A 26,178-nucleotide genomic window follows, 5' to 3' on the forward strand; every position below is an offset into this window, starting at 1 on the left:
TACAGAAATCGTGTCACTGTCCAAATACTTATGGACCTGACTGTATAAGACAAGCTCTCTGACGCTTCTGTCTCTTCCGGTTATGAGGTTGTGTTTGTTTAGAGCTACACACTGAGACAGAACAAGCAGTGTTCCAGGAAGAAGGTCAGACTATCAGGTTTTTCAGGAACTATAGGACATGTGCTAATTTGATGAAGAAATAAACATGTTGACTAACAGTCTGATCTTTAACATGATCTTCCTAGATCTGTCTCTCTCTCTCTCAGGAGCTTTAACAGTCTGGTGTTATGTGTTAAGGGTTAAAGCTTTATTGTACAATATGTCCATTATTCTAGTTTTAATGGTTTTGCTGATCAGAGCATTTTAAATTTTACTGTAAATTACAGACACCACTGTGCACTAACTCTGTAAATGTAGACTGCAGGTAAAATACTGAGCAGACGTGTGCTTCAGTACTGGGAACAAGAAACAGCAAAAAAATCAACGTATGAAACTTATGGGAAATAAAAGGTCACGTTTATTAACATGAACATGTGCTGGGTGTTTGCGCAGTGCGGTGATGTGTTACTGCTTTCATTCACTCATCTGCACTACATGCTTTATCCTGGTCAGGATCACTGTGGTTTAAATTACTAATATATTTATATTTTTATTTTGGGAAACAGAAGCAGGGTGGAACAGCGGTACAGCAGGTAAGGTTGCTGTCTCACAGCTCTGCAACCTGAGAAGCTTAAACACTGAGAAGCAGCTGGAAAACTGAAACTGCTGATTCGTTAAAAAAAACATGTCCCAGTAAAAACTCTGAAGCATTTCTGATGAGCTTGCCTTTTTGACACTTGGTTTTTAGCCAACTTTAATGTTGCTATTCATGATTATATAACGAGAACATGTAAATATTATATTAATATTAAAGTTGATGCCTGAAGACACACCTAACCCCTACAGGATTTCTCAGCACAGCTCAGAGCAAACAGATTAATCAGTTTAACCAGCAGCCGTTCAGATAGGAATCAGTTACAAGACCCTGAAATCTACTTCCTAAAATCCCATCAAATCCCACAGGATGAAATAATGAAATACTATCTTAAACCTAACCAAGTCAACTTTTTAACAGCCAGCGTACATAATCTACACATTTTAAACACACATAGTGAATATTTGTGACCAACTGTGAACAAGATAAATACTATTTAAAAAAGTTCCATAAATTGATTAAAATAATAAAAAGGATATACTGATGTGCTGTTATGTGATGTTACGACCCAGTCTAGGGTTGGGTCATACAGCATTAGTGGCATGGGATAGTGTTAGCTGGAGGGCAGTATGAGGTGTTGTCAACAACACACACAGGACACACCAGATATATACAAAACGTGGTATATTATACAAGATAGATACAAGTGCTGTACATGCAATAACCGGGTGAAGCTTCAGGGTGGACCAAGGCCAAAATAATAAACAAAAGACACTGTTATAGGGAACTACCTTCCTAAAAGAAACACCAAAACAAAATACAGCATTACTTCCCTAACTCTCTAAGCAGAAACATAGATAAAACCCACTGCCAAAATAAATGGCGGCCGCACCCCTACTACCGGTGAAAACTAGCAAAGAATAATATTTACAAATATACAGCGGATAGTAGCTTTTTACAGACAGCAGAAGTACCAAGGGGCAATCCAAGTTCAGAATCAAACAACAGTCAGGCAAGTCAAAACACCCCCGCGTCACAGCGGGGCTTTAAATACTGTCGCCTCTGGATGACATCATTGTAGACGGCAGCCACAAAATCCAGGCGTGGAGCAGCAGGGCAAGGTGGGCCGGACTGGATTCCGGATTGGCATACCTGCACAGAATGACACACAACCAAGGCATACCGCAGGATACTGCGGGTCGTAACACCCCCACACACAAATGTGAACCCCTACTACTGGGTTCACAACAACATAGCACATAAAAAACTAGACAGACTAACAATGGTACAGGGTGTCCGCAATTACGTTGTGTACACCTTTCTTATGGTGGATGACTAGGTTAAAACCTTGTACAATTAAAGACCAACGCATCAGTCTCTGGTTCCCATTACACACTCTATGCAAAAAAACTAGTAGGTTATGGTCCGTATAAACCTGGACTGGAGCTAAACTGTTACCAAGGTATACCTCGAAATGCTGTAGTGCCCTTAGTAAAGCAAGGGCCTCCTTCTCGATAGTGCTGTAATTGAGTTGGTGTTTCAGAAACTTCTTGGAGAAGTAACACACCGGGTGATCCACCCCATGATCATCCTCTTGGATCAGCACAGCACCCGCACCAGTACCACTGGCATCAACTTCCAGCTTGAAGGGTTTTCCCAAATTAGGGGCAGAGAGAACCTGAGCACTGGTTGGGAGGAGTTTCACAGATTTGAAAGCAGACTGGCATGCTGGGGACCAGTTAAACACAACATTCTGCCGTAACAGGTTAGTGAGTGGCAACACAACATCAGAAAAATTCTTACAGAAACAACGAAAATAGCCCGCCATACCCAAGAAACGCCTGAGGTCTCGCCTCATCTTGGGAGCAGGAAATGTTTAGATGACCTGGATTTTAGCATCCAAAGGTTTCACCAGACCTTGTCCAACAACTTTCCCAAGATACGAGACAACCCCATTTCCAAATTCACACTTATCTAAATTCAAAACCAGGGAAGCAGCAGCGAGGCATGTAAATACATGACATGGAAACCTATCTATCAGAGCCCTGATGTCCTGCTGAAAAGATGCAGGCAATTTCGCTAATTTCTCTGGCAACCACTGTAATACCTCAGAATTGGCTAAATGCATAGAGAACATGCAGTTTCGGCCAAGATGGAGATCATCTAACTCCGGGGAGTATTCTGAAGGTGCGACATGGCTTTCGGCAGCTAGAGCAACTACCGGAATCACAGATGAATCCAATTTAGGTTTTCGGTGATGCGGTGCGAGCATGATATTTCTTTAGTAGGTTTATAAGACAAATATGAGTTTTGTTTTTACAATCAGGAGTACTAAGCAAATAATTAGTAGGACTTAGCTTCTGCTTAAAGTCATAAGGTCCCACAAACCGAGCTTGAAGAGAAGACCCTGGCACAGGCAGTAAGGCTAGAACCTGATCGCCAGCATCAAACGATCGGGGCACTGCCTTAAGGTCATACTGCTTCTTCATTTCTTCCTGCGAGGAGCTTAACACTTTACGTGCCATGTCTCTAGCTAAACTTGAATGTTCTCGAAGGGCATGAACATACTTCATAATAGACTTCCCTTGGTGAATTGGTGACACAGACATCCAATGTTCTTGAAGAACTTTTAAAGGACCTCTAATAGTGTGACCAAACACCAACTCAGATGGGCTAAACCCCAGTGACTCCTGCACAGCATCACGAACCGCAACAACAACAGGGGCACACCCTCATCCCAGTCCTTCCCAGTTTCCATACAGTATGAGCGCAGCATGGTTTTAAAAGTCTGATGAGATCGCTCCAGGGCTCCCTGTGACTCGGGGTGATAGGCACTAGAGACCTGATGGGTAATCTTTAATTCTTTCACTACCTGAGAAAACAGCTGTGACATAAAATTAGGCCCACGGTGAGTCTAGATATACTTTGGTAACCCAAACGTAGTGCAGAACTTAACGAGTGCTCTGATGACAGTCTTAGACCGCAGAGTGCGCATAGGAATTGCTTCAGGAAACCTGGTGGCAGCACACATGAGTGTCAGCAGGTAACAGTTACCAGAACGCGTTTTAGGCAAGGGCCCAACACAATCAACAATAGTGCGTTCAAATGGCTCTGTCTGAATCAAAGTGGGCTGTAATGGTGCAGGCGAAATAGCTTGGTTAGGTTTACCCACTACTTGACATGTGTGACAAGTGTGAAGTGCTACATTGCCTTTCATGCCAGGCCAAACGAAATACTTTAAAGCACGCAGGTAAGTTTTACGAACAGCGGCATGTCCAGAACAAGGATGGTCATGAGCTAAACTTAAAACATGACTTCTTAGGGAACAAGGGACCACCACCTGGAAAACTTTCGGCCAACCCTCAGTGGAACTAGAAGGGGGCCATTTTCTCATCAACACTCCATCTTCAATAAAATAAGCAATCGGGTGATTCTCTAACTCAGAATCTTCCACCACGGATGCAAAACAGCGCTCTAACGAGGTGCCTGCCTACGTCCGCGCCCACCCAATCCTCAGGCTCCGTCCCGGCCTCTGCCGCGTGGGAAACCACTAGTGCCTCATATAATGCAGCTTTCACCACCTTTTTACTGGCGAATCGCGGGACGGAAACATCAAAGAGGTCTGCGATTACAAGGAGATCATCTTTCCCACACTTATCAAATTCTTCTAACGTAGGACACAGCGTGAAAGCAGTTAAATCAAATCCTGCCATGATTACTATTTCCCCAAATAACGATAAGCACAATATATCACGACGATCAAAAGATAAGGGCACTCAGTCCCGTTCCAAATACAAAAAACAAAAACCAAACAACATGAAATACTGTTATTAACTATCCCTTACGAGCCCCCAAATCTGTTACGACCCAGTTTAAGGTTGGGTCATACGGCATTAGTGGCAGGACACTGCGGGTCGTAACACTGAATTATCTGGATTTCTTCACAGCTGCATACACCACAGAGTCACTCTCCGCTTCACCATGCGTTACTCTCGAGTTTTCTTCCTGTGAGACACAACAGTGTATTTCAGTATCTGAATCAGGGAGAGACTTTATCACTCCTGTGGAGGAAATGTGATTTTTATACCAAAACCTCTAATGCATTTCACATCATGATCATGTTCAGAAGTTTTCTTTAGATGTTTACCTCTTTAACGCTCTCTGCATTGTGAGCTGTAATATTCACATCAGCGTAAGTCAGTTCAGGTTTTTCAGGAACTAAAGACACACAAATCAGATGAAATTTTACTAAACATGGCAAACGTAAAAACTAAACTAAACACATGAACAGAAAGATGCGTTACTTGCCTGGTTGCTTTTTCTTTTTCAGCCAAAGCCACACAGATACAGGTATTATTATGAACACAAAAACTCCAACAGATATCAGGACAGGAAGCAGTGAACGGGAACGATCAGTTTGTCCTGTGAACAATACGATATATTCATTAATTATTTTCTCAGTATGATGCAGACATAAGACTAGAGCTGGGTGATATGACAAAAATATATCATGATACTTGAAGTTAAATGATACGTATCACAGTATTTAGGTTTTCTAACAAAGTAGCAGTAAAACAAAATGTAAAGAAAGAGTTTGGTGATATTTATTAAATGTCTATTGTGTAATTGTGTAAATGTAATTGTTACAAAAATGGTAGAAAAATATCATAAAAAGATTACAATATCTCAGAAAAGTGTACTGTGTTATAATTTATCTCAATAGCGATATTATATCGTCATATCACCCAGCTCTACATAACACACACACTAAGCCCATGTTATTTTGATTCTTGACTCAAATCCATGAGAAACCTGTAACATGAAGCTGGCACTTGATTAATATTCCATTGCGGTCAGTAAATATGAATCCTCGATGTACTTTTTCATGGTATTGTTGATATTGACTCCACTGAATGATGTTGTGTTCACTGAGACTTTCACACATAAGCATTTAAACTACTGAATTTTCTTTAAACAACCAGACTGACAGACCATCAATAATGAGTTTATTTTATATCTTAATCTTCAGTCACCTCTGTCTCACTCCTACATGAATATTCATTATTCTGTTCTATTCACAGTGATGATAGTTTAGAGTCTCTGACGTACCTGAGTTATGATCACAGAGCTGTGCGATGTTGAGAGAAGTTGTTTTACTGCTGACAGGGTTTGCAGACACACAGATATAAGTGTTAGTGTTATTATCATGGAGTTGTATTTGAAGTGGGAGATTGAGGGGAACACTGAGATCTGTGTTATTGGTGATGGAGATTCTCTCATTCCCTCTGTACCAGGATAACTTCACATCTTCTCCATTCTCCACAGTGCACAGGAGGAAACACTGCTCTGTGGAAGACACACTTCGTTTTCCTCTTTCATTTCTTATTACTGGAGTTGATACTGGAGCTAAGAAACAGAAACACAGATTAAATAACACAGATTAGAAACATCAGCTTTAGAAATCTTTTAAAGCAACAAGATCGTTAAAAAATACCATTAGCACTTTGAAGGTGATTATTTTCCTATAACAGCACATCCCCATGTTTTTTATTCCTCTTATACCACAGCAAATTGCCAATTATTACAATTTTTATTAAATGAAGCCATAATAAAAAGTCATTTTTAAAATCTATTTATAGTTACACTTAATGTGGAACATCCATGAAACAGCTATAAACACAATTCTCCTTACAGAAAACTTCGCCCTGTGAATGAGCTGTTACTATAGAAACGATAACGTATTAGAACAAGCGCACTAATATAAACCTGTGATTTGTAGCTGCACTACTGTCAGAGCTGCTGTTCTAGAAAATTAATCAACACCTTCTGACCAATCACAGTCCAGAATTCAACAGTGTTGTGGTGTAAAGGTCAATAATAAATCCTCCAGTAATGACTTATTGACTAAGTTCAAATGGAGACACACACTGACACGAATCATTCTTAACCAATTATCATTATATCACAAGTTTTACTGAAATATTCAGTTTTACTGAATATTAACGCAGGGAAATAAAAAAATATAGACATATTTTCTGTCATAATTTCAGGGCAGATTCTTCTGTAAATGATGCACTTTAACTACACTCAGCTCTGATTGGCCTTTTGGTATTTATGAAGTTATGAGACTGAACATGGACAGGAAGGAGACATGAAACACTTTTACTCACCATAAACACTGACACTGAAAGTCCTGGATGAGAGACGTCCAGTAAGAACTTGTAATAAATAAACTCCAGAATCATTTCTGCTGATGTTCCTGATGGTTAAAGCTCCACTGGTTCTGTCCAGCTGCAGTCGCTCTTTAAATCTCTCACTGATTTCTGTAACAGTTTCTCCTTTAAACACCTGACTGTTCAATATCATTTCCTCTGCTTTCTCAGGTCCATAAAACCACATTATATGAGCATCACTCTGAATCCCAGTGATCCCAGTATGGAGAGTTATAGTGGTTCCTTCCACTTCCTGCAGTTTGACCGTCTCGTCTCCAGGTTTACACAGTAAACCTGCATCACAGCTTCAGCTTCAGATTCATCATTTCACTCACAAACACAATCACATACAGTCCATTAAAACTACACTGTGCTACAGATCAACGCTGTTTTCAACTCTAAAAATATCATACTTCTGCGAATCTGACACACTATATGGCCAAAAGTATGTGCACCCCTGACCATCACACCCATATGTGTTTCTTCCCCAAACTGTTGCCACAAAGTTGGAAGCACACAATTGTATAGAATGTCTTTGCACTCTGTAGCATTAAACTTTCCCTTCACTGGAACTAAGATACTCAAACCTGTTCCAGCATGACAATGCCCCTGTGCACAAAGCAAGCTTCATGAAGACATGGTTCCCAGAAGAGTGGTGGTTATTATAACAGTAAAGGGGGAATAAATCTGAAACAGGATGTTCAACAATCACATATGAGCGTTATGGTTAGGTGTCCACATACTTTTGACCATATAGTGTATATTCTGTAGCACATAGTATATTATTATGTACTACAGAAGCGCATACATTACTAGATATGTTACAATATAGCTAACAATATACTTACCGTCCACTTTATTAGGAACACCTGTACTTTGATCGTGGCATGGTTGTCGGTACCAGAAGGGCTGGTTTGAGTATTTCAGAAACTGGTTGTAAAGAGTGATTATTTGAGTTACTATAGACTTCCTGTCAGCTCAGACCAGTCTGCTCATTCTCCACTGATCTCTCTCATCATCAAGGTGTTTAAGCTGCAGACTCTCCGCTCACAGGATGGTTTTTGTTTTCTGCACCGTTCTGTGTAAACTCTAGAGACTGTTGTGGGTGAAAATCGCAGGAGATCAGCAGTTTCTGAAAAACTCAAACCAGCCCATCTGGTACCAACAACCATGCCACGGTTAAAGTCACAGAGATCACACTTTTTCTTCATTCTGATGTTTGATGTGAACATTAATTAAGCTCTTGACCTGCATCTGCAGGATTTTATGCATTGTGCTGCTGCCACATGATTGGCTGATTAGATAACTGCATAAATGTGCAGGTGTACAGGTGTTCCTAATAAAGTGGACAGGGGAGTATATTTAATAACATTGGGGAAAAGTTAATTGTCTTCTTAAAATCAGTTTTAGGGTAAAATACATTCAAAGTACAACAGAAGAGATAGAAACTACAGGAATAATAGATGTGCTGTAGAGAGTCCCACCTCAGTGACAGTGAAAAGTGCTGTTCAGTGTTTATTCTGAGAGTTTAATAGAAAGGAAACTAAACAGGTTCCTGTGTTTGGCTTTTGTTTGAAAAGTCAAAGTGCTGTGAAACAGGAGCTTTTCAGAGGACTCATTAACACCAGCTCTAAACTGCTGTAGCACTGTTCAGCTTAACACTGAGCAAAATTCACTCCATCCAACACACCAAGTATTACACTGACTTTCACAACCCACTTTCCCCTTCTTCAGGACGGACTTCTTTTATAAAACTCTGTAGATTTACAGTTACACTTTCTTCTGTTGTGAAGGAAAGGTGTAAACTTACAGCACAGCAGGAGAAGAAAAGTCCAGAGAATCCTGTTTCCTGCTAAAATAGTCACATTTTCATAATCCATAGTAAGTGTTTGTCAGCCAGACATTTTCCCGTCGTCCTGAACATCAGTGTCACTGAAGGATTTTATAAACAATAAAACTAGCAGATAAGCGACATGGTGTATGTTTTTGCTGTACAAATACCCAAACACTGTGAACAAACACATTTTTAAAGATATTTTCAGGTGTATTTAGTGGGGGCTCTAATATGTTATAATTTTAAACATTTTTAAATGTTATAATTACATAATCTTGTAATCAAAAGGAGAGTGTGGGAAAACACTGCCATTGCCTTGTAGTTATTATCATTTCCTTTAGTAGAATTTCTTGTCTTTCCTGCTTAAGCAAAATCCTGCAACAGTTCTGGATTATAACTAAAATGTATTTTTTAATATTAAAAATAAAAATGGACCAAAGGAAACACTAAAATAGTTTTTGTTGTGTCAGACTGTGTGTTTGTCTCAGAGTGTTATAAAATGATGCACCAGTAGAGCTGAAATGGCAGCGAGCACTAGAACACAGCACACTGATCATAGTATAGTATAATACATTATACTATGTTATACATTAAACTTTACTAGTTTGATGTCCCATCACAGAATCATAAAATCTCAGGAGTTTTTCCCAGTGTATAATTATCTCTAAAGTAGCATTGTAAACTAAAACACTAAATAATCTCAGTAAATAAGAAACAATTCAGCCAGCAGGTTTTACACATGTATATTATTATCAGTATTTTCCATTTCATCCCTGTGCACTTAAATAAAGCATTAAACAGTGTAAAGAAGGTGAATAATGTGATTTGCTGTGAGAAGAGAAAGTTCATTAAACAGTTTCTCCTACCGTAAAGAGCTCAGTAAAGCCTCCAGCTCAGACGATGACGATGTCCTTTAAATCACGTCCATGTGAGGACCCTGATGTGTAAATGGTCAACAGTTAGCATTGTTCATTAGCAGAAAATCAGGTTCCAGGAATGTTTAAACAGGTTTATCAACATTACTTTCATGTTTTGCCTGTACTGAGATGGTGAATCACAGAGTGTTCAGTATTGTGTACAATGAGACGGGCCGAAAAGCCTGCAAAAGCTACATATTTGTGCCTTTATTTTTCTTTCTTAACATTTTCTTTAGTACAATTTCCTGCCTTCCTGCCTAAGCAAAATCCTCCAACAGTTCTGGATTGGAAAAATGAATTAAAGGAAACACTAAAATAGTCTTCGTTGTGTCAGACTGTGTGTTTGTCTCAGAGTGTAATAAAATGATGCACCAGCAGAGCTGAAATGGCAGCGAGCACTAGAACACAGCACACTGATCGAATCAGGAACTCGATGAAGCCACAGCACTCGCGCTTTCCTACAAGAGAAACAGAGTACATTTACTTTCTTTCTTTGTTTGGGAGCAGTTTGTGAATTGTACATTTCAGCATTGTTCTCATACCAGCGTGCTGTGATTAGATCTCTGTGATGTTCAGTGTGACGGTGTGATTGCTGATGGGATTGGCCGACACACAGCTGTAAACGTCGTGCTCTTCAACGTTTACATCCGGAGGAAGAGTGAGTTTATTAGCGTCATGAGAATCACTGGTCTGGTTTAACATCGCTGTCCCTTTGAACCAAGACAGAGACGTGTCTCTGTGACGCTCTACAGAACACAACACTGAACATCTGGATCCAGATGTTGGTACAGAGGCTGAGTGATCATGGACTGTGTGTCTGGTTATGTACAGAAAGGATAGAGGAGTTGAGAGAAGAACAAACTGAGGTTAAATATAATCACACATTGTAAGGAGAAAGATTGGGGAAAAAATATAATATATACTCACCATAAACACTGACACTGAAAGTCCTGGATGATATGCGTCCAGTAATGACTTGTAATAAATAAACTGCAGACCTACACACCAACACATGCAACAAATCAGTCAAACTCCTCACACAGGTGAAATTTCACATCAGCTCATGCATGAATCTGTCAATTACTACCAAAACAATTTTCTATTTTTTTCAACTCCCTTCCACTTTCTAAATCATTATGATATTTTAAATCTCAAACCCCTAAACTGTATTTTTAAATTTCAACCTGTTGAAATTCAAGGTGTTTGCAATGGTATCCAGCATTGTTCCTAGGGTGTTGCTAGGTGGTAACTAGGGTTTTACCAGGCAGTTTCTATGGTATTTCAAGCTGTTGTGAGGTGGTTGCTAAGATGTTATTACTTACATTCGACTGATAGCTTTTATCCAAAGCAACTTACAGTTGAGATCAGATACGAGTGAACAGTTGAGGGTTAAGAGGCCTGCTCAAGGGACCAGCAGTGGCAGTGTGGTGATGTTGGGATTTGAACTCATAACCTTCTGATTAGTAGCCCAATGCCTGAGCTACTGTATTGTACCAGGAGGTTGTTATGGTAGTCCAGGTGGTTGTTATGGTAGTCCAGGAGGTGGTTATGGTAATCTAGGAGGTTGTTATGGTATTCCAGGTGGTACTGAATGTTGAAAGCTGTATATGAAGTCAGCAGGTCAGAAGTCACTCAGTGGTTTAATGGAGCTGCACAGGTGAAAGCTGAAAGTAAGTTCACATACATAATGAAAGGTTTGGGGGAAATGGCGCCCCCTTTAGGCAGCTGTCTCCTGATTTCAGGTTTATTAATGTAGTTGTAAATGGAGTAAAATTAGTGTTAAGGGAAGGAAATTGAAAAAAAAGAAGTTTATTTTGGTAGTAAGTGTCAGCTTGATGCATGAGGTGATGTGAAATTTTGTCTGTGTGAAGAGTTTGACTGAGTTGTTGCATGTGTTGGTGTGTAGGTCTGCAGAATGTAACTTTTTTGCAATGAAATTGGAGATATATGTTTTGTTCATCTTGACCCAAGGATTCCAGTGATCTAAGACACTTGAGTCTGTGACGAAAGGTTCAAAAGTTATGGCCATTTTTGTAAATGTATTTGTGTTTTGATCACTGTAGCGCCACTGTGTGGCTGATGTGGCCCTCTGCACATAATAAGGGAATAATAATAATAATAATAATAATAATAATAATAATAATAATAATAACAATAATAATAATAATAATAATAATAATAAATATAGCTGCAAGCGGCGATCATCGGGGTCCAAGCAGCAGGGCAAAGTGGAGAAAAATGTCTAAAACATTCAAATTCGAAAGAATAGTTTGTGTTGTGAATAGGGAATGAAATTACTTCTTGGGAAAAACTTGGCATATAGAATAGACTACAGTGAATAGGTTTAAAAGGATATGTTTATTTTTATTTATTTATTTATTTTTTGTTATTGTTAAACATCAGAATCATTATATTAATGTCTGTGTTGGAAATGTATCACTGTTTTTAGTCTGTACTTTTTAATGAATATGTGAAATGGATTAAGAAATTGGCAGAAGAAGCAGCAGCAGAATAATAATAAATATAAAAATTAAGATAACATTTAATCATCTTTGAGCATTTCATACATTAGTTTGCAAACTAATTTTATAAAAGTCAGGAGATGCATCTTTATATTTTATTACATGTTGAATTATTCAGCCTTTCAAATTGACGGAAACTGATGGAAAAGATTAAACTTAAAAAGGTTTATTATCCTGTGGCTCCCTCTTGTGGGCAACTTTAGTATTACAGCCGACATCTGTCCCTCACACTGAGATAAATGGCTGATGATTTAGAATTTGCTGTTTGGCCCCCGAACATCAAAAATTCGTGAAATTTGGTATGTTAGCTCAGACTGTCCTGTTGTGCATGTGAACCGAGATTCATGAAGTTTGGACATTGCGTTCACAAGATATAAGCTAATTAGTTATTATTTGCCACACCCACAAATATATGGGCCTGTATCTCCACAGTGATTAAATCAATCAAAATTCTTTTGATAATTCTTTGTCTGGAGCATCTCGAGATGGTGCAAAGCTAATTTTGTGGGAATCAGACAAACGGCCTAGGACGAGTTCAAAAAAAGTAACGTTTTTTGATGAGATATACGTTTTGTAGCACTTGATGCAAGGATTCACAGGAAGCAAGAATTATATGCTAGCATGCACGGATGCAGAGTTATTAGAAAAAAACCCAAATTTGCTTATTATAGCGCCATCTTGTGGTCGACTCTCAAAACATTTGGTACACAGCGTCGTTTTGACACTACATACAAATGTGTCAATTTTCTAACATTCAGCCATTTTGATATGACGTTAGTAGCTGCTGAATGTTGATTGGCTGCTGGTGGCCGTATTTGTTGACTTGTCCAAATCATATTTAAAAAATATGTTAGCATGTGTACCAAACATGATGCATACCAATTTTCAACTTCAATGGATCAAACTTCAAGAGGCCAAGCCAAAGATGGCCTTCACCACCACCACCAGCCACTGGCAGTACCGGGTTCTCCACTTTGGCCTGCACGGAGCTCCAGCCACTTTCCAACCCCACCTCTAACACCACGGGGACGTCCTGGGAGAGCTCTGGAAGGCTGTGTTGACCGCCATTCCCAGGAAGTGTCATCTGGGGCTGACCGAGGTACAGTACCTAGGCTACTGGATTGTCCAGGGGCTTCTAAAGCCACAGGAGAAGAATATGGAAGCAGTTAAAGAATATCCGCCACCCACAACCAAGAAACAGGTACGTGCCTTTTTGGGGTTGGGGGTACTACTGGAGGTTTGTGCCTAACTTCTTCTATATAGCCTCTTCCCTCTCCTCAAGAGGGGGCTCAGTGCAGTAATGCGGATGGGCTCTCACGACGGTTCTCCCTCTGGGCCCATCGCATGCCGGCAATAGGCTCGGAGCTAAGGGAGAGGTCCTGTAATGGCGGGCCGTCAGCCCGCGCACAAAAGACACACAGCGCTCCTCACACGACTGTTGCCATGGTGCTGAATGGACAGCATTGATTCAGCACCACCACTGTTTCGGAGAGCATTACAGCGCATGGCTGCAAGGCAGGGCGGAGAAACTCGACTCGGCTGGCGGCCAATGATTGCAGTGGCAGCTCCCTACCGTCCTGCAGAAACCAGGAGAGTATAAAAGGGGCCAGCGGCTGCTCTCAGGGAAGGAAAGGTACGGTAAAGCAGGGTACTAAAGTCTCTCTCCCTCTCGCTGCTAGAAGCCGACGTCAGCGAGGACGAAGAGCCTGGACTCCTGCGCGCCGACCCTCGCCTACCCCGAGAACAACCGACGTGCCTCCTGGGTCCCGCCACGATGCTGCTGCCCCGTGTTCACCACGCCCAGTACCGGGACGACTGTGACCTCACCTTTCTGCACCAGCCACCCTCACCTTCAAACCAACCTTTCCCATACACCAGCATTTTAATATAAAGAGCACTTTCCCCCCACCTGTGCCTCCCGTTGTCTGTGTTCTGCCCCTTGCAACCTCATGGTGCTACAATATATTTATATAGCAAAGGATTGTTTGCCATGGGCTGAAATTCTAGCTTCTGAGGAGCTCCTGGGACTCTTATACAAAAATATCATATGTCTATACTTCAATTCAATTCAATTTTATTTGTATAGCACTTTTAACAATGGTAACTATCACAAAGCAGCTTTACATAAATATATAAACTCACAATATAAATTTTAAATTTATGAATTTATCCCTAATGAGCAAGAGGTGACGGTGGTGAGGAAAAACTCCCTGAGACAATATGAGGAAGAAACCTTGAGAGGAACCAGGCTCAAAAGGAAGCCCTTCCTCATCTGGATGACAACAGATAGTGCACTTATAAATAATTCCCTTCTATATAACTGTGTACTAAATAGACAAATAGTGGGATTGTGTAACCTACAGTAAGTAGTTAGTTAGTAGTTTTAAGTAATTACAGCTTTGACAGTTTAGAGGTTTTTGTAGATATCATCTGCTCACTGATGGAGTCGAGATATACATATTTATATGCAATGTATATATGGATGAAGCAAAAGACAAAAAATTTTTATTTTTTTTGCACTTGTCATTTTAAAACACAAAGGTGCTATGAGAGAAGCTCCTTTGTGTTGGGATTTGGTGGCCTTGTGGTAAAATGCTTGTCTCTGTTGTTGGAGATTGTTAGTTCAAATCTTGCTCATTCCTCTGCTTGGTCTTTTTGGGTTGAGAACAAGGGGAAGGTGGTGTTAAAAGGGCAGTTTTTTGTGCTGTCTGTGTAGTTAATTTGGCTATATGACGGTGACTTAAATGAAGGTGAAAAGGTTTATAAAAAGGGCAGTGAGTATGAGTTCCTGCGGCTCATGTGGATGAGTTTCACCTCTGGGTTGAGAGGTTGCTGGTTCAAACCCCAGCCAGGGCTCCAGAAGGTCAAAGTAGGTGGCTCATGAATCAGTTGCTGTGTGAGTGAGACAGAAGGTGCAGGAAGGCCTGAGTGTATGTGCTGGTGAAGCTGGCCCCCATGGGTCAGGGATGCAGGTGGGAGGGGTTATGGTGCCTGGCAAGAGGGTGTTGACTTAGGTTTTGCAGTGGTCCCTCTATTATGCAAAACTAAGTCGACGCTCCTTTGCCAAGCACCATAACCCCTTTCCCCACCAGCCCGGACTGAGGGGGGGCAGCTGCCCGGATATTACCCCCCCCCCCCACCTCATGAACGCCTGCCCTCAGGCCATCCTGCACCATCTGATTCAATGACACTGCCATTCATTCCTGAACCATTTACGCTCACATCCTGGAGTCCTGGCTGGGGTTTGACCCAGCAACCTCACAACCCAGAGGCAATGCTCAACCACATGAGCCACAGGAACTCATACAAGCCAATTGTTTCATAGACCTTTTCACCTTCAAATAACCAAGTAACTTTTAACATCACAAAAGCCTATTATGTTAACTCTACTTTTTACCCAACATACCAAACACAGGCATGATCTGGATTCAAACCAGCAACATCCAAGTCCAGAGACAAAGAAGTTACTACAAGGCCACCAAATCCCACAGGAAACAGTTGAGTGTCATAGCGCCTTTGTGTTTTAAATTGACACTCTGTGTGTGTGTGTCTTGCTTTAATAACATCCTTGTAAAGATTTAGCTTTTATTAAACACAGTTGGAGCTGTAGGTCAGTGGGGGTGTGTGTGTGTGTGTGTGTCTTGCTTTAATAACATCCTTGTAAAGATTTAGCTTTTATTAAACACAGTTAGAGCTGTAGGTCAGTGGATGTGTATCAGCACTTGTTTGCATTTCTGTTCTGTGATTTCACCGGATCGGAGCACGAGCGAGAAGTGCAGCACGTGAGCTGTGCCCAAATCGGTGACCCAGACAAATCTGTGACTAGAGGGCGCTGTTCAGTAAATGTTCATGCGGGAACGCGCTGCCGGCGCGAGCACGTGATCGGGAGCGCGCAGAGAGTCTGTTCATGGTCTTATAGACAAGCTCTCCGCGTGCATGTGTCTGCTCTGTCATCAACACTGCAGCTTCTGTCTTTCCTGTTTGTGTTTTTAATAATAGAATATTATAATGGCAATTATACATAAATATAATTTTATAACTAATATAATTATAACAATTCTGTCTGGTTTCACAACTTTTTACCAGATGGTTCTGTGGGCTGCCATACAGACCATAGCCAGAAGAAGAAGAAGAAGAAGAAGAAAACATAGAATAACAATAGGGTGCTGAGCACCTTCGGTGCTTGGGCCCCTAATAATAATAAGATATTAAGATATAAGATAATAATAATAAGAAAACAAAGAATAACAATAGGATGCTTATGCTCCTTCGGTGCTTGGGCCCCTAATAATAATAATAAGAATAAGAATAAGAATAAGAATAAGAATAAGAATAATAAAAATAAGAAGAAAACACTTCGTGCTTGGACCCCTAATGAACCACTTGAACCATTCCTGGAACCTGATTTTCTGCTAATGAACAATGCTAACTGTTGACCATTTACACATCAGTGTCCTCACATGGACGTGATTTAAAGGACATCGTCTGAGCTGGAGGCTTTACTGAGCTCTTTACGGTAGGAGAAACTGTTTAATGAACTTTCTCTTCTCACAGCAAATCACATTATTCACCTTCTTTACACTGTTTAATGCTTTATTTAAGTGCACAGGGATGAAATGGAAAATACTGATAATAATATACATGTGTAAAACCTGCTGGCTGAATTGTTTCTTATTTACTGAGATTATTTAGTGTTTTAGTTTACAATGCTACTTTAGCGATAATTATACACTGGGAAAAACTCCTGAGATTTTATGATTCTGTGATGGAACATCAAACTAGTAAATATTAATGTATTACATAATACTGTAAAATATAATATAACATAATATAATATAATAGCTTTTTTAAATAATTGTGTTTCTCTTTTTTAGCTGATATTAAGAAAGTAAACACAAGGAAGATGTTTTAATGTTTAAAGTGTAAATCTTATTAAAAGCTCTGGGAGATTAGTTCTTGGCTTATGGTTTGGTAAAAACAGTTAATATAAAGAAATACTCATACAGGTGACAGTAAAATAACTCTGGCTGCTTGTTTTAAAGGATCAGAATTGAGGTTTCTAATTGAACAGTTTTCACTGAAATATAATAGTTTGTACAGTTCTGGGCAAAAGTCCTCAAACTTGATGAAATGAAAAGTTTCTACTTTTAGGCCAATAAATGAACTCTCATTTCCACTAAACAATAATAAAGTAAATGAATATTTGTTGGAACTCTGGCTTTAAGCCTAAACTTCTCTCAGGTTCACTGCTGTACAGTTTTATACAGAAAGCAGCTGGAGGTGTTTTTCTGCATCTTGGAGAACCTAACACAGTTCTTCTGGACACTTTGCTTCTCACTTTGCTCCTGTTTCTGAAACCAGAACAGCCTCCATTATGGGTTTATCTGGAAAGTGCTCCATTACTGACCACTTCTAAAAACATTTCATTTTTTCTGTAACATTTAATGTTTTTGGAAAAAAAACATGAAAGTTTGGAAATCTGGTTGTTTCTGTTTTTCCTCACAGTTTAATGCCAAAAACATCAAATAAGCAGCTAAGACTACTTTTGTATAAAAATAATTAAGGGTGTGTAGACTTTTGCACAGTACTGTATAAGAACAGCAGGGGGCAGTGTTTTGTGTAACATCATTTATAATTAAATTCAGGGACAACGCCCATTAAACCAGGGAAGGACAGATCTCTGTGGGCTAAAAGTAACAAACCTACTAATGAAGGCCTGATCCCGCCTGCTGTGTGTGAAATAAACAGTAATGGACTTATTGTCTTTTATAGAGAAGAACTTTACAGCTTTACACCTTTAGCATTATCATGTTTTCAACAGAATATTTAATTATTCATCCCTTCAGCCTTTTAATAGGCAATAAAGCAAAAATAACAAAAGGGGGAGTTTACATGCTTACATTTTTATTTAAAAAAAACTGCAAACTTTGAGTTGGAAAAAAAAAACAAACTAGAAAGAAGCCTCTCTTACATACATGGCTGAAATTCCTAAACAGTTAATGCAGTATTTCTGTTAAACCCCTTGAATTAAAGCTGAAAGTCTACACTACAATCACATCTTGATTGCTTCATTTCAAATCCGTTGTGGTGGTGTACAGAAGCAAAATTACAGAAATCGTGTCACTGTCATGGACCTGACTGTATAAGACAAGCTCTCTGACGCTTCTGTCTCTTCCGGTTATGAAGTTGTGCTGTCTCACAGCTCTGCAACCTGAGAAGCTTAAACACTGAGAAGCAGCTGGAAAACTGAAACTGCTGATTCGTTATAACAAACCTGACGTGTTCCAGTAAAAACTCTGAAGCATTTCTGATGAGCTTGCCTTTTTGACACTTGGTTTTTAGCTAACTTTAATGTTGCTATTCATGATTATATAACGAGAGCATGCAAATATTATATTAACATTAAACGCACACCTAACCCTTACAGGATTTCAGCACAGCTCAGAGCAAACAGATTAATCAGTTCACAAATACGTTCGTGAGAAAAACACAAGTTTAACCAGCAGACCTTCAGATAGGAATCAGTTACGAGACCCTGAAATCTACTTCCTAAAATCCCCTCAAAGGTATTTAGGATGAAATATGATATTAAACATAACCAAGTCAACTTTTTAACAGCCAGTGTACATAATCTACACATTTTAAACACACATAGTGAACACTTGCGACCAACTGTGAACAAGATAAATACTGTTTAAAAAAAGGTTTAATAACAAATTGATTAAAATAATAAAAAGGATATACTGATGTGTTGAATTATCTGGATTTCTTCACAGCTGCATACACCACAGAGTCACTCTCCGCTTCACCATGCGTTACTCTCGAGTTTTCTTCCTGTAAGACACAACAGTGTATTTCAGTATCTGAATCAGGGAGAGACTTTATCACTCCTGTGGAGGAAATGTGATTTTTATACCAAAACTTCTAATGCATTTCACATCATGATCATGTTCAGAAGTTTTCTTTAGATGTTTACCTCTTTAACTCTCTAAGGTAAGTCTCTCTGCACTGTGAGCTGTAATATTCACATCAGCGTAAGTCAGTTCAGGAAGTAAAGACACACAAATCAGATTAAATTTTACTAAACATGGCAAACGTAAAAACTAAACTAAACACATGAACAGAAAGATGCGTTACTTGCCTGGTTGCTTTTTCTTTTTCAGCCAAAGCCACACAGATACAGATATTATTAATAACACAAAGACTCCAACAGATATCAGGACAGGAAGCAGTGAACGGGAACGATCAGTTTGTCCTGTGAACAATACGATATATTCATTAATTATTTTCTCTATATGATGCAGACATAAAACTAGAGCTGGGAGATATGACAAAAATATATCATGATACTTGAAGTTAAATGATACGTATCACAGTATTTAGGTTTTCTAACAAAGTAGCAGTAAAACAAAATGTAAAGAAAGAGTTTAAATTATTATTGTGTAATTGTGTAAATGTAATTGTTACAAAAATAGTAGAGAAATGTCACTAACAGATTACAATATCTCAGAAAAGTGTACTGTGTTATAATTTATCTCAATAGCGATATTATATCGTCATATCACCCAGCTCTACATAACACACACACTAAGCCCATGTTATTTTGATTCTTGACTCAAATCCATGAGAAACCTGTAACATGAAGCTGGCACTTGATTAATATTCCATTGCGGTCAGTAAATATGAATCCTCTATATACTTTTTCATGGTATTGTTGATATTGACTCCACTGAATGATGTTGTGTTCACTGAGACTTTCACACATAAGCATTTAAACTACTGAATTTTCTTTAAACAACCAGACTGACAGACCATCAATAATGAATTTATTTTATATCTTAATCTTCAGTCACCTCTGTCTCACTCCTACATGAATATTCATTATTCTGTTCTAGTCACAGTGATGATAGTTTAGAGTCTCTGACGTACCTGAGTTATGATCACAGAGCTGTGCGATGTTGAGAGAAGTTGTTTTATTGCTGACAGGGTTTGCAGACACACAGATATAAGTGTTAGTGTTATTATCATGGAGTTGTATTTGAAGTGGGAGATTGAGGGGAACACTGAGATCTGTGTTATTGGTGATGGAGATTCTCTCATTCCCTCTGTACCAGGATAACTTCACATCTTCTCCATTCTCCACAGTGCACAGGAGGAAACACTGCTCTGTGGAAGACGCACTTCGTTTTCGTCTTTCATTTCTTATTACTGGAGTTGATACTGGAGCTAAGAAACAGAAACACAGAGTAAATAACACAGATTAGAAACATCAGCTTTAGAAATCTTTTAAATCAAGACAATGGTTAAAAAAAATTAGTGGAGTTCCTGTTACCACTCTGAAGGTGATTATTTTCCTATAACAGCACATCCCCATGTTTTTTATTCCTCTTATACCACAGCAAATTGCCAATTATTACAATTTTTATTAAATGAAGCCATAATAAAAAGTCATTTTTAAAATCTATTTATAGTTACACTTAATGTGGAACATCCATGAAACAGCTATAAACACAATTCTCCTTACAGAAAACTTCGCCCTGTGAATGAGCTGTTACTATAGAAACGATAACGTATTAGAACGAGGGCATTAATATAAACCTGTGATTTGTAGCTGCACTACTGTCAGAGCTGCTGTTCTAGAAAATTAATCAACACCTTCTGACCAATCACAGTCCAGAATTCAACAGTGTTGTGGTGTAAAAGTCAATAATAAATCCTCCAGTAATGACTTATTGACTAAGTTCAAATGGAGACACACACTGACACGAATCATTCTTAACCAATTATCATTATATCACAAGTTTTACTGAAATATTACAGCTGAAGCCTGCAGAGTTATTCACTGCTAGAGACCAGTGACTGGTTTAAAACAATAACTCGGGTTAATTTAATCCAAATCTCAGTGGCTAATAATTTCAGGATGTTTTATCCATGCTCTCAGTTTCCAGGTCTTTTCCATTATTCGAACACTAGTCTATACACTTCCAGGTTTTCCAGATTAAAATGATGATTATAAATTACTTGTTTGTGCATGTTGAATTTTTCTCCTTGATAAACTGCATCTGTGAGTGTAATGTAGTTTATACGGTTCTACTGCAGGTGTTTGTGAGTTTTGATTAAATGCAGGGAAATAAAAAAATATAGATGTATTTTTTGTTATGATTTCAGGGCAGATTTATCTGTAAATGATGCAGTTTGACTACACTCAGCTCTGACTGGCCTTTTGGCCTTTATGAAGTTAATGGACTGAACATGGACAGGAAGGAGACATGAAACACTTTTACTCACCATAAACACTGACACTGAAAGTCCAAGATGTGAGACGTCCAGCAATGACTTGTATTAAATAAACTCCAGAATGGTTTCTGCTGACGTTCCTGATGGTTAAAGCTCCACTGGTTCTGTCCAGCTGCAGTCGCTCTTTAAATCTCTCACTGATTTCTGGAACAGTTTCTCCTTTTAACACCTGACCAATTAATGTATTTTCCTCTGCTTTCTCAGGTCCATAAAACCACAGAATATGAGCATCACTCTGAAGTCCAGTTCTCCCAGTACAGAGAGTTATATTGGTTCCTTCCACTCCCTGCAGTTTGACCATATCATCTCCAGCCGCACACAAACCTGCAAAGTAAACCTGCATCACAGCTTCAGCTTCAGATTCATCATTTCACTCACAAACATATTCACATACAGTCCATTAAAACTACACTGTGCTACAGATTTGGGATTTCAGATGATGATGTTTATAAACGAAACTTATGCAGATCGTTCCAGCCAGTATTTTTACTGCAAACCAATCTGCTCTTAAAGTACATTTTCAAAGTCAAAATTCATTATTTGTCATCAGATCTTTTAAAAAATTAAAAACTGAAAAATGCTGCTTGCATAAGTATTCACCCCCTTCAGACTAGCACTTGGAAGAACCACCCTTTGCTGCAGTAACAGCTGTAAGTGTGTTGGGGTCGGTGAAGTTCCTGCCAGCTCTGCACGCTGTTTGAGATTTTCACCCATTCTTCCTGCCAGATTTGCTCCAGGTTCTTCAGGCTGCTTTGGTCTTGTGTTTGAGACCATTGTCCTGCTGAACGGTGAAGTTTCTTCCAAGCTTTAGTTTTTTAGCAGACTGAAGCAATTTCTTTTCTAATATCCTCCTGTATTTGACTCTATCCATTCTTTCTTCAATTTTGACAAGAAGCCCAGGTTCAGTGGATAGAAAGCATAACAAAAGAGCACGATGCTGCCACCACCATATTTCACTGTAGAGACTGGTGTTAATTGGGTTTGCACCACACACAGCACTTGCCCAAATACAGTATCTAGATCTTGGTCTCATCTCACCAAAAAACACATCTTCACTGATTCGCTCTTGTGTTTTCATACAGCTGTTCTTGAGCATCAGTTTCTTTTTAGCCATGCCTTCCACACATTCCCCGGCTATGCAGAGCTCATAAAATGGTTGTCTGATGCACCTTCACTTCACTCTCAGCCACTGTACTCTATAACTCCTTCAGAGTGACTTTTGGGGCACAGTCTCTGTCTTGTTTATGAGTTTTGAGGGACAGTCTTGTCCAGGTACTGCTTGTCTAAATACTGCTTCTCTAATTACTGCTTGTCTAAATACTGCTTCTCTAATTACTGTTTGTCTAAGTACTGCTTCTCTAGTTACTGTTTGTCTAAGTACTGCTTGGGTGGTGTGATGCAGCTTCCGCGTCCTCAGTATTGATCTCACTAGGATGTCCAACCTCTTATATATAATTTTACATCCTATTCCTAAGTGATGAAATTCTATGACCTTATCTTTAACTTCATTAGAATGCTCCTTAGCCTTCACTTTCACTCCTTTCCTTCAGACTGACCCTCTTTTCAAGGGCAGTTCAGCTGAGGTGGTTTTTATTCAGGGAACTATTTTAATATTTCACAGGTGAAGGTCAATTCTAAGTCAGTTATGTCCTTGTTAAGACAATATCTTTCATCTGGAGCTTTGAGATTCCTGCAGACTGATAATTATTTTGACTGGAAATTCACTGTAAGAGATCATGAGTCAGCAGAAAAAATACTGAGAGGAAGAATATGTTCATTTATTATTTGTAATTCATATTATTTGTAATTCAGACAAATCTGATCAATTCCAGGGGGGTCAAATACTTTTGCAAGACACCGTACAGTTAAATAACAGTGGAGGAATTTGCATATATTTACAAATATAGTGCACAGGATTTTCCAATATATTTCTATTGCATAAGGAGAGACTGTTACTGAGAAATTAAATGGATCTGGGTTGATTTATTTGAAAGAGGATTTTCACTGAAAAATAACATCAATGTACAAGTAAGAGTCACTTGATTTTAGCCTGGATCATTTGTGTTTTATTTTCATTAATCAGATGGTACACTTTTTAAAGTTATAGCTACACAATAGAAAATATAGACTTAAAGTGTGAAATTATCAGAGTGGAAAACATCATCATCACAAATCAGCACAATGAATCTATAATATCATGGATTTATAGTCTTAAGAATCCTAAATCAATAACCACAAGCTGTCTTTACTATACAGTCAGAACACTTTAATTGCTAACATTATTTTATTTGCAGAAAAGTGGACTGAACTGGATCTTTCCCTGTCGCTGGAGTGGAGAAAAACACCTTCTGTACCTTCAGGTGTGTCTCTAAACATTACTCTCAAAGCTAATTAATGTACATGAGAGTTTCTTAAACTAATCATGTTCCTCAGATCAATTAAAAGTAAAATACACTCATATAATTAAAAAAACACACACTACAGGAATAAATTATGTGCTGTAGAGAGTCCCACCTCAGTGACAGTGAAAAGTGCTGTTCAGTGTTTATTCTGAGAGTTTAATAGAAAGGAAACTAAACAGGTTCCTGTGTTTGGCTTTTGTTTGAAAAGTCAAAGTGCTGTGAAACAGGAGCTTTTCAGAGGACTCATTAACACCAGCTCTAAACTGCTGTAGCACTGTTCAGCTTAACACTGAGCAAAATTCACTCCATCCAACACACCAAGTATTACACTGACTTTCACAATCTACTTTCCCCTTCTTCAGGACGGACTTCTTTTATAAAACTCTGTAGATTTACAGTTACACTTTCTTCTGTTGTGAAGGAAAGGTGTAAACTTACAGCACAGCAGGAGGAGAAAAGTCCAGAGAATCCTGTTTCCTGCTAAAATAGTCACATTTTCATAATCCATAGTAAGTGTTTGTCAGCCAGACATTTTCCCGTCGTCCTGAACATCAGTGTCACTGAAGGATTTTATAAACAATAAAACTAGCAGATAAGCGACATGGTGTGTGTTTCTGCTGTATGTTATGCTTCCGATGCTGTTAGCTTAGCGTCTTTACTGGCTCACATCCATCAACCCGCTGCAGCTCCTCCTGTGGCAGTGTGTTCAGTCTGTACATGCTCAGTACACACTTTCCCCTCAGCTCTGTGTAACACACCTTTTTACAGATATTTTCAGGTGTGTTTAGTGTACATGCTCAGTACACACTTTCCCCTCAGCTCTGTGTAACACACCTTTTTAAAGATATTTTCAGGTGGATTTAGTGAGGGCTTTAAAATGTTATAATTAGAAAAAATTAAATGTTATAATTACATACTGATCCTACAAATATTACTTGAATAATTGTGTTTGTAGTCAAAAGGAGAATGTGGGAAAACACTGCCATTGCCCTGTAATTATTATCTGATGTCACGTGATACCATCTCCAACATCCTAAACATAACTTTATTCACAGCTGAACATCATAAACACATACAGTATGAACACAGCAGCCCTGAGTAAAAGATGCAGTAGTTTATATTCTCTGCTGTACGACTGACTCCTGAATGCTCATCAGTGTTACTGACCATAAACTACACTGCTAACTCCAACCATCTCAATGGAACAGTAACAATCTAAATAGCTAATATTCTCACCCTAAAGTCATTTAGTTTCTATTTTACAGTTTCAGAGCTGTGCCAAGCACCTGCGCTTTAATATTATGATTGTGGTTTGAGAATTCTTTATCAAATCAATCAACAATTAAACAAAGACTTGAAATTCATAACTGAGCTCATTTGAACTTGTTAGTAATGCACTGAGCAAACAGATGTGTTGGTTAGATTTTGCTTTTTACGGGAATCAGCATGTGTCAGTGTGTATAACATCCTTTTACATTTGTGTTTTAAATAAATGTGTGGTGTTTATTCTAAAGTAATGATTGTCAGTAATTATTCTATCGAGCCTGTTGTAGGAAGTTCAGCACTGGACTGGACTCCTGTCTAGATCTTGAAGTTTGTACACCCTCAGGTAGACGTTACATTACATGCAGGTAACATGCCAATTTCACTTCAGTCTGTACTTAGAACCAGAAAGATCATACTCATGCTTGCAAACATTTAATAAAAAAACTTTTTATATAATGTGTGATCATGCTTCATTTTTATGTGACATTTTAAAACGAGCGTAATGAAGTTTTAGACAAAAATTACTCTGTAAAAATATAGCTCAGTTGGTTCTGAATAAACACATTAACACTTAGTGTAGAATGAACAGAATGATCACTTCAGGGTTAGTTTCAGAACTTTACACGTCTTGTGTAAAAGAAAAATAAAGTTGGTGATTTCTGCAGTCTGGTCGTCCATCACCACTTCCCCTTTACTGTGTGTGTGAGACGGAGAGCTGAACACTGAACCAACCACAAACTTCTGCACCAATTATGACAAGTGTCACTGTTTTGTCATTTCCTTTCTCTCTTAATGGTTCATTAAATGTTTTGGAGGTTGTGCATTATAAAGATGGGGACAGTGAAGAGTTATCAGTATTTGTGTGAGACATTTTGGTACCTGAGCGCTTGTTAAAGGTAAAAGCACAACTCAGTTCTGTAGATTTGTGTCTCGTTAGCTGAGAATCAGGTGTAAATGTGTATCTGTGTTAAATTAGTTAAGCAGTGTACAAGTCAAATGATGCACACATTATCATGTCAGTATTAAAGCTACTA

The 26,178-nt window shown here is 38.8% G+C and overlaps 2 protein-coding genes across 2 annotated transcripts in view; both read right to left on the minus strand.

Annotated features, from left to right (window-relative positions):
- Positions 1-1,442: 1,442 nt before the first annotated feature.
- LOC117596373 (uncharacterized) lies at positions 1,443-24,928 on the minus strand. The gene is made up of 13 exons (XM_053230719.1): positions 24,317-24,928; positions 21,468-21,800; positions 20,109-20,405; positions 19,321-19,434; positions 19,163-19,194; positions 13,498-13,558; positions 13,141-13,314; positions 8,717-8,782; positions 6,865-7,200; positions 5,804-6,100; positions 5,003-5,116; positions 4,842-4,912; positions 1,443-4,699 (listed from the first exon to the last, which is right to left on the minus strand). Exons 1-13 carry the CDS (start codon positions 24,384-24,386, stop codon positions 4,622-4,624), a joined length of 2,043 nt encoding a protein of 680 aa, XP_053086694.1. The 5' UTR covers positions 24,387-24,928; the 3' UTR covers positions 1,443-4,621.
- Positions 18,868-26,178, minus strand: part of LOC117596316 (CD48 antigen-like) — a 41,560-nt gene continuing 34,249 nt past the window's right edge. The window contains exon 5 of the transcript XR_008301160.1: positions 18,868-19,013. The gene's annotated coding sequence lies outside the window, so the exon portion shown is untranslated. The remainder of the gene's footprint in view (positions 19,014-26,178) is intronic.

Source organism: Pangasianodon hypophthalmus, chromosome 28 (genome assembly GCF_027358585.1).
Source record: "Pangasianodon hypophthalmus isolate fPanHyp1 chromosome 28, fPanHyp1.pri, whole genome shotgun sequence".
Classification (NCBI taxonomy): Eukaryota; Metazoa; Chordata; class Actinopteri; order Siluriformes; family Pangasiidae; genus Pangasianodon; species Pangasianodon hypophthalmus.